Source organism: Hevea brasiliensis, chromosome 3 (assembly GCF_030052815.1).
Source record: "Hevea brasiliensis isolate MT/VB/25A 57/8 chromosome 3, ASM3005281v1, whole genome shotgun sequence".
Classification (NCBI taxonomy): domain Eukaryota; kingdom Viridiplantae; phylum Streptophyta; class Magnoliopsida; order Malpighiales; family Euphorbiaceae; genus Hevea; species Hevea brasiliensis.
The window spans coordinates 53205-63092 of record NC_079495.1 but is presented as its reverse complement, the minus strand read 5'-3'; the positions used below and the strand labels follow the sequence as shown (position 1 = coordinate 63092).

At 35.0% G+C, this 9888-nt stretch overlaps 1 protein-coding gene across 1 annotated transcript; it reads right to left on the bottom strand.

Moving 5' to 3' along the window:
- Window positions 1-472: 472 nt before the first annotated feature.
- Window positions 473-8878, bottom strand: LOC110655011 (two-component response regulator-like APRR7). The gene is given in 11 exon segments (XM_058143514.1): window positions 473-759; window positions 762-782; window positions 1274-2114; window positions 2235-2682; window positions 2837-3020; window positions 5444-5605; window positions 5895-6028; window positions 6153-6314; window positions 7616-7994; window positions 8115-8266; window positions 8630-8878. Coding segments are annotated over 9 exon segments (2301 nt in total). The 5' UTR covers window positions 7875-7994; window positions 8115-8266; window positions 8630-8878; the 3' UTR covers window positions 473-669.
- Between the last annotated feature and the right edge of the window lie 1010 nt (window positions 8879-9888).

The following is a 9888-nucleotide window of genomic DNA, read 5'->3' as shown; positions in this document are numbered from 1 at the left end:
TTAAAAAAATTAAATAAAATTGCGACTTGGAAACGAAAAGATTTTCCTAATTTTTTATTATTAAGCCTAACAAAAAAATTAAGTCATTTAAAAAAAAATAATTCATAAGTGAAAGAATTAAATTTATTTAATAATAATTTTTAATTAAACTCAAAAAAAAAAAAAAAAAAACCTTACCAAATTATATTAATTTCTTTATAAATAAAAAGTAAGTGCATTTGAATAGAATTATTATATGAAAATTATTAAGGGTGTGACCTGTAAAGCTGATTGTGGAGTACAGTAGACAAGCTTAAAGGAATATATGCTTTTTCTCCAAAGGAAGTCGGCGTCGCTTATCATTCCTCAACTTTTCTAGTACACCCGTGTTCTCTATGATAGATTAGTCCCATTTAAATGGGATAATCATTTGATTATCTAATCTCGGCAACTTCACCTGTTTAATCGAGCTTCAGACAGCAAACACACAAGATAAAAATACCAACATATTTCACGAGGAGAGCCCCTTCAAGTGGGAACAACTTCCTATATGTAGAAGTAGCATATATGGTTCTAAGCAATCAAAGGTTACACCAATCAAATACAGTTCACGTTCTATGTCTAATGATATCAAACCAACTATGCCCCAGATACCATTGTGTGATTTTACCTATTAGATCATTAGGTTAATTAGCTCTCTGTTGATCTGCTTGTGCTCTCATTTGCTGTCTGCCACACAAACTGTCCCCGCACTCGCGGTCGCTGCTCAGCTAATGTCATGTCCTCTGGCTTTGGTACTGAACCTAAACCAAAAAATCATCAATAAGAAAAAAAAAAAAAAGGAAAACTAGATGTTCAAGCACTGCATGCCAAACAAAAAGGAATTCCTCCCAATGCAGAAAAATATTCCATTGAACTATTAAATAGTGGATGAAAAAATCCTAAAAAATTTATAACAATATCTTAGCATTTGTTAACACATAAATAGTACATAAGCAAATGAAATGCACAGCAAAGGCAATGAGAGTTGAAGTTAGCAGGTCACCATATACAGCAAAATGCAAAAGAAAAGAAATCGGTAAAACCATTATTCTCCAGATTTTCTTATTTACTTGATGACGTTGTATTGAAGAAAAAGCACAGAAAACAAAGAACGAAAGAAGACCATTCCATAAAAACAGGGACCTGAGAGTAAAAACCGCAAGGGGAAGAAAAAGAAACAAAAAGTAATTATCACTTAGCATGGAACTCAAACCCTCTATTAGAATGAAATTCCAGTTGTAATGCCAGTTACCTTTTTCCGGAAGCATCTGTCCTTTCTTTTCCGTCGAAATTTGGTCAAGGCAGCTTCTCTCTGAGAAAACTTGTTCTGATCTACTTGGTTTCCATTCCCACTTCCACTTCCACTCCCACTACCATTACCACTTTCAGTTTTCCCAGCGATCCCATTATCATTTTCTACATTAGTCCCTCCAGCATTAACTGCAGTGCTACTCCCATTTTGTCTATTGCTCCCATGGTTACTGCCATGGTTACTACCTGAAGCACTTCCATTGATGCTGTAATTGCCACCATTACCTTCGACAGGCCCACCCAACAAATTGGAAGACCCACAATGTGGAACAGCTGCAGCCATTTTCTTCAATGACAAATCATCATGGTCAGATGGCAGCCGTTGCTGTTGTGATTGCATGTTGTGGAGAAGATGATGATGATGATCATAATGGCTAGTAAGGTGCTGAATTTGAAGTTCCTGAATGGTGCCTCCTGGTTGAGTCAGCATTGCTGTACCAGCTATCTCATCAGCTTTCTCTGATGAAATCTGCCGAGAGGCACATGGTGGGTCACCTTTCATAGGCTGGAAACTAGAAGGCGGGTGCAAATATTTCATCGTGGATGATACCGCTGACTTATTTTTCAAGGCCACTGACTTAGTAAAAGTGTGGTTTGTAGTGGAACCCATATCAATGTTATTGCTACCAACATTTAAGCACTGATTAGGACGATCACCATTTGAACGAGATTGCATATCACAAACTGATCCTTTTTTGGTAACATCTAAACTAGAATCATGTGGGGAATCACTTTTAATGTTCGCACCAGGAGCCTTAATTGAATTTGAGGCTGTATTATACCTGCAAAATGAAAAAAGAATATGGACAAACTATTCAGAGTGTAGAGATTAATTATAAATTGTTTAGGATCTCTAGTTTCACAATAGAAAATAAAAGTTAGGTCTTTATGCTCCTTCATACCTAGAAAAAGCTGAAGAGTCTGAACGTCTTACGACATTGCGGTCTTCCAGAACTGCTGTTCCAACATCCTTAACCCCTCTAAGTCTTTTTAAACTAAGTTCAAGGGGTGGTGTGTCTTTAGCATCATTAGAGGCCTTATTTTTTGTATCTGAGATCTTGGAATGCCTATTTGAAGGCTCATACTCTGTGCTATCCATATGGGGATCAATAGTGTTCCTGGTGAAACCTGTCAGACTTACAGTTTCATACTTCAATTTGCTTGATGGACTCTCACTGTTGAGATGTAGCTGTCCTTTATCAATTTGCACCTTGAGTTTACCAGATCCCCTCTCGAGCATATTCTTCTGTTTCATACCAACAAGTTTAATTGGATTCTCAACTTGGTATTCAAGCTGTAAATGTAGATTTGCTGGCACAACTTTCTCTGGGTCTTTACCAGTTGTATTCTCTGAAATATATTAAAAAAATGGCCCACTATATGTTTGACATGAGGAAAAGAAAAACAAAGACATTAAAAAAGAAATGACAATAACCTGAACAACAAAAAAAAATCTAACGCATAGCTCCTACAAATCCTTAGCACATAAGATAATATTACATACCAAGTTGTTCCTCCTGATCTTCGCACTTCTTTATAGTGATTACAGGAGCCTGATTGTCACCCGATATTTCAGCGTTTGAGTGGACAACTTGAGCACAAGTGCTGTCAGGACATTCAGCAACTTGATCCCAAGGAGAGACTGACTGGGGACTGTCAATCTCTACAGCTTGTTTTGTCCATGAGCTCTGCAAAGTACTCACCATCATAACCTTTTAGTACTTGTACAAGAGTCCAACTTCTAGGAATTTTTAACAAGTTCTAGAAACTTTGAAGCAAGTTTGACATTGGCATTATTTCATATCACAAGAGTCTTCCCAGTATTAACTTGTAACCTCGTGCACTTTTGCATGCATATTTGTACATGATAAGAGAATTTGTCTAATCTGAAGGAAGATATAGAAATCCTATAAATAACTTATTGTCCAATCAAAGTAGGATAGCATTCATGATATGTGGGGTGATATGAACCCGCCTAACTCCACCTGAAAAACTAGCTCACAAAGGGAGATTTGCAACCCATATATATAACACCCAAGACCTCCCTGCAGAACCAATGTGAAACGCATTATTCCCGACCCCTTTAGGTTAAAGTCCTCGTGAAGCAATCGGAATCATGACTTGTTCACCCTGACCTCTTCCCAAGAAATACAGGGAACCTTTGTATACGGCCCACCGACTCGTGCAGAGTGAGGCTTTCATACCCAAATGATTTAAACTGGCCTAACTCCACCTCAAAAGCTAGCTCACAAGAGAAGGTTTGCAAATCTATATATATAAAACCCAAGACCTTCCTGTAGAACCGATGTGGGACGCATCATGGGGGCATGTACATTATGTCATTATCCATCATATTATATCATGAAAATGATCACTTAAATTTTTCCAACTTAGTGTGACCTTAATGTCTTTACATTTTATGAAACAGAAGTTCCATCAGTTGTGTTGGACACTTGGACTTTGATCTCTCTTAGAACAGAAAAAGGACCAACAGCCATCAAAAGAAAATTTCCATATTTATTACTTGATTTTGACGAAAACAAATTAGTATAAGCAAAAGTCAACCTAAATATACAATATTATCACCATAATATATTGAGCCACCATTGATAAAGCTTATCAATACCACTATTCACATTAAAAAATGATAGTGAGTCTATGGGCATATGAATTATATGATTTTCAAGAGGAGAAGAAAGGAGAGAGAAGGGGGGGGGGGGGGGGGGGGAGGGTGGGGGGGTTTGGTACTAATAGCAAAGGTGCAGCCAGGAAATTGAGTCAATTGGGTAAAAGAATTTTGTTTTGCATAATTCAAAGAAAAAAAAAAACATCGTACAAAATAATAAACTATTCATTAAGAGGAGAGAAAAAAATATTTAAATAAACAATAATAACCAAGTAGAAAAAAAAAAATTTGCTATAATCTTAAATTTATAATTCTCCAGGATAAGTTTTCATTTTTTGAAAGCTTTGCATGATTAATTCATTACCAATAATATCAAAGATATCTTTCTCAAAATATGTAATCAAAAAATAATATATAATTGATCCCTCATTCAATTCTACAATCATATCTTCGCAAACTTCATTGCAGAAAATGCCTTTCAATAATTGCAGTCGCAATAAGTAATATCAATGCCTATTTCACAAGTAAACCAAAGGATGGACTAGATTTTTCTTCATTAGGATTAGCTTTTGAGTGAGGTCACCAATTCCCTTAATTTACCTTATGAATTCAAGTTTGTCCACTAGTAGTTTTGCTGACACAAAAAATAAAAAGGAAAAAGAAAAAGCTAATTGGTATAGAATGAGAGGCAAAAAAAAGATATGGGAGATGGAAAAAAATGCGATTTTTTTAATATGAGAAGGAAAAGAGATGAAAGCTTAAAAAGGAAAAGTTAAAGAGAAAAAGAAAAAGACGCATCTTTTAGAGTTTAGTCGATAGGTTTTTTTTTTTTTTAGGTTTTATTAGTCATATTAAAAATTAATTTTTAAGGTGAAGAATCCAATAAATCTAAATTTGTTAAATATAATAATATTTTAAAGGTTTGAGTGGGTCAAAAAATTTATGGGCTCATATAGGTAATTTAATATACAGTATATAAAGAGAATTTTTTTTTTTGAATAAAAACTTGAGTGGGACCCCACTCACTTACACCTAAATCCGCCTTTGGGCACTATTTGAGCAACTCCTCTCACCTTTGATCAGTTCCTCAAATGAGATGAGAGTGAACGAAAATTATTACCTGTCCCCTCCAACCAAAAGCAAGAATAAAAATGGATACATATAGAATGAATTTCTTTCTTGAATATTTTAAAAGCATTTTGTCTATTCCATTAACTGAACAACATCAAAATAACAATTTACAGATTGAAGGTTATCCAGCCTGCTTATGTAAAAGCTCAGGATAGTAGCAACAAAGAACCAGTTAAAGTCAACCAGAACTAAAACAAATTTGTGTATTCGAAAAATATGGCATATTGATAGTTCCAAATATAATCATGTTAAATATAAGCCAGTATCGAATTTCCAGGAAATTCTGGCCACATGCAATGCTGAAAGTAAATAATGATTATAAGGATGATCTTGCTAATAAAAGACTGATTTTACCTGGGTGCCACTTCCATTGTCACTTCCATCCCTAACATTTAAACCAATGCTTCCATTATCATCTTCATCATTGCTTCCAGTGTTGTTGTCAGACTTTTCAATAACTTTTGATTTTACAGATTTTTGAGTCTGTGTGCCACTTTCACTCCCGCTACCGCTAGACTAAGGGAAAGATGAGAAACTGATCATTAAGCATAGAAAGAAATATGCACAAGCATGAAACCGAAAACCATAGTCAGTATCATCAAAGAAATGTAGTTCCAAATCAATATTGAAGATAAATCAATCTATATCTAAAGGGTAATCTAAGCAGTGATGCAAGCAGGTGTATTCATTTTCATATGCCTTCAGAAAACAAGAGAAGGAGAAAAGGCAGTTGTCACTACATGACGAACTAAATAGTGTTTGAGGTATGGATTTAAAATTTGAGGTGGAAGATCCAACTACTCACACTATGGCATCTTCTCCATACATGCTGCCAAAGGTTCTTAAGTTCATTCTTTCGTATAGGCTTCACTAAAAAATCAACAGCACCTTTTGACAAACACTTAAAGACTAAGCCCATGGAGTCATGAGACGACATCACTGCACATAGATCTCATCAGCAAATATGGTTAAAAGTATCTGTTCAAGAAGACTTCAAAAATAAACAGTAAACAATCATGCTTTAGTGCCAAAACAAATAAAATGAATGAATAATTAAACTTACTGATAACAGGAACATTCTTGCGAGTTTTGTGGCTTATAATCTTGCATAAAAGACCAATGCCAGACAACTGAGGCATAACTACCTCAGTTAAGACCAGGTCAACGTGATTTGTCAAATCTTCTAGTATCTTCCATGCTTGCAATCCATTTGCTGCTTCAATAACTGACAAGATAACAAAAATAATAAGAACAGCAACAACAGTAGCACTATCGTATGGAAAGACAAATTAAAAACCCAGAAGACATTATACATACATTTAGTAGGCAGACGTTAACATTCTTGGTAGATGGTGTCTGGAATAAATTGGTATTGATGAAAGTCTTAGTCATATGCCCAGTAAATCTTTAGTTGTGTTTATCAGCAAGTTGATCAGTACTTTTTTATATGTAGTTAGCAAATGACTATTACTGACTATAGCTCCATGAGTTGAAGCCTCCAAGAATCTAGGGTTAGTATAGATATATTGAGGAAAAAATAGCTGCATAGGATAACTTTGATAATAAGAAACTTATTCTTGATTGTTTTGGCTTCTTCCTTTCGCTTCCTCTCATTTCCCCCATTTTTCTTCCTGATTCCTTTCTCTCATCACATCTCTCTACAACTAATAAACTAAAGATTCAAGCTAGAGTGACCCTTGATCTCAGATGAGAGCAGTTCCTACACTTAGACAAAATAACATGATAAAAAATTTGCAAAAATGGTAATTATTTCCACATGAAGACCTTGCATATCCACCAATGCAAAACTCAATAATTGCTACAAGTACTGTTGCAGAAGTGATGCAGTAAAATTTTGCTAACAAATTCTTAGGTTAGGCCCAATGTTGATGCAGGCCTCATAGTCCAGTATCCTTGTGATTTTCAAACGCTATCCATGACTTGCAAATTGAAAGGTTGATGCGTATGCTAATCTGGAGCAAAAAGTTTTAATTTGCACATCAAGATGCACTTTGTTAGAAGGAAGCTTTTCATTAAATAAAGCTTTCCTAAAAGCACCTTAGCTGTGTTCTAGAATCTAGCCACTTATCAAACTAACAAAGTTCCTTCACAAGATTACATAAACTTGGAACATTAGGAAAAGGTTACTGACATAGCTTCCTTTCCAAAATTCTTCTGCAGGATATTGCTATCCATGCAGTACTGGAGCCCTTCATATAAATCAGACTAATAAAGTTCCTCAACACAAACTTAAACTCACATGAAGGGCAGAATGCCAATAAGTATCTTATATTGGTTGTAGATTCTTGTCATTTATTTGCATAAAAAGGTCTCTTAACATGCATTTGAAAATTTTGAAAATTTCAGTTATTTAACATTCCTTCCAATATTGTCTGAAATATGCAGCACTTGCTGCAGGCACAAAGGTTAAATCAGAACTCTGTACCCTTAATTCAGTTTTCATGACAATTTTACTATTGTAATAAACCATAAAGCATTCATTGTCACAGAGACCACTACACAAACCTTCATAACTGCAGTTGCGAAGTAGGGCAGTAACAACATGGCGTGTAGAATCATCATTTTCAACCAGCAGAACCTTGAGGGATCTCAGATGGAGAAACCTCTCCCAACAAACTGTTCCGCCTTGAGACTGCTGTTGCTGTGCTATTTGCAATGCAGCTGCAGGTGCCTGAGGAGCCCCTCCATGCCCATGTTTTATGCTTTCAGCAATGCCATTGACTTTCAAACCAGGATGTTCGGGTAAATTTTGCTCCTCGCTCATAACTCCACCCTTAACTCTCTTGTTCTCACTGTGCAGCCGATGATTTAGTTACCTCAAATCTTTGTCCCCATCACCATCAATACTCATCTAGACATTCCCAGTCAATCAGATTCAAAAAGCCTGATTACAATAATAATAATAATAATAATAATAATAAAGAAGGTACAACAGCTGAACAGTGAAAAAGCCTATTCAATCCACAAAACAAAAGGCACATAGCGTCCTCTTAAAGAATACAACCTCTATAATTCCAGACAGTTCAGCTCAACCTGAAACAGAGGAGCAAATCACCAGGCAGGCAGTGACACAGAGCAGATTCATAACCAAACGAACACCACCACCTCAGATATGACAAATTGTGTTCAATCCTCCAGAAGTGTTCTGATTTTACCCTGAAAGAACAGAGCATCATATCAGGTTATTTAAGATGTATATCAACCTAAACAGAGAAATTGACACCAAAAAAGAAAATAGGACCCCAAATTTCATTCTTAATCTTATCACAGCAACCCATAAATATCAACCGAGACAGAGTAGATTGTAGTTGACTAGCCTCCATATACTAGCCTCCATATACTATAATTGTACAAAATACTGCAACAAACTATAATCTCAAGCAAATAGATAATCAACAAAGCTTCTACCATATCATCAACTTAATGCAATACCCGTTTCTTCAAGCATCAAAATTTGCGTAAAATAAACAACTAAAATGAATTCCTCACAAGATTTAAAAATTGATAAAAAAAAAAAACCTCTAAAACTTGCACAGATGAGAGTGAAGATTAATCTCAAAAGCCTCAAAAGCCTCATTAACCACCATTATCAAGCTCGATTAAGCAACAAATCATTAGAGAATTTAACATTGCAGAAAAGGAAAATAAGCTAATTCCAAGATCATTGGAAAAAAATTAAAAATTAAATTTATAATTTATGAAACAGTAAAAAAAAATTGAGCTTGACTGGTGCAAGAAACGAGTAGACCAGATCAAAAAGGATAAATCGGCGACCTACTCTTTAGGAGGAAGAGCAGAAGGGAAGAGGGATTAGATGAGGGCGACAAGGTTGTTGACGTGGAGGAAATGGAGGTGTGGAACGTTCGAGAAGTGCCACGTAGGATCGGATATTTACGCGTGGCGAAGGCTGTAAGGGGGCCTTCGACTTGCAGAGCTGGACAAAATCTAAAGCTGGGAGCACGAGGTTTGCATAGCACCTCTACAAATCTTCGTTGATCTGATCCCGGACACGCACGAGGTTTTGGTCGTTTTCACGGACGTTAAACGTCCAGCGCATTTATACTTTCTAAATTGGCTTACAATAATTTCTTCGAAAAGAAAAATGGCTTATAATTGAAGGGCGTTTATGACGGTGTTAAGACTAGTGAAATGACTATATTAGACACTTCTAATCCAAATGACGTAACCGTTCCCAGCATGATTTGAAGACAACGGTGCGTTTCGAATTTAAATTTAAGTTAATATTTTATAATTTTTTTCTCACTTTTTAAAATAGATTAAAATTAAATTAATTTAATATAAGTTATTTTTAAAATGGTAAATTAACTTCAATCAAATTAAAATAAAAAATTAAAATTAAGGACTTTATAATATGCTCTGAAATTTTTAATTTTAATAATAATACCAATAAGTTTAAAATATTAATTATCATTGAAAAAGGTTATTTAATTATTTATAAAACTAGAATTAAAATATATTAAAATTTTAAATTAATTTTTAATATATTTTAACTAATATATTTAATTAAAATAGATTCAAAATTAGTGCAACAATCCAAATCACAAACCGGAAGGATGTGTGATGAGCTTTCCCGGCCTCGAATAAATATTTGAATCTTGGAATCTATTTTACGGCTTGTATCACTCGCTTTGCTTTGCTTTCTTGAAATGCTGCTGGATTATTCTCAACTTTTTTCAAGCCTCCGCTATTTTTATTTTCTACCATCTTTCTGATATGGTATGGATAATATCTGATTTGAATAGGGGGCAATTTGGATC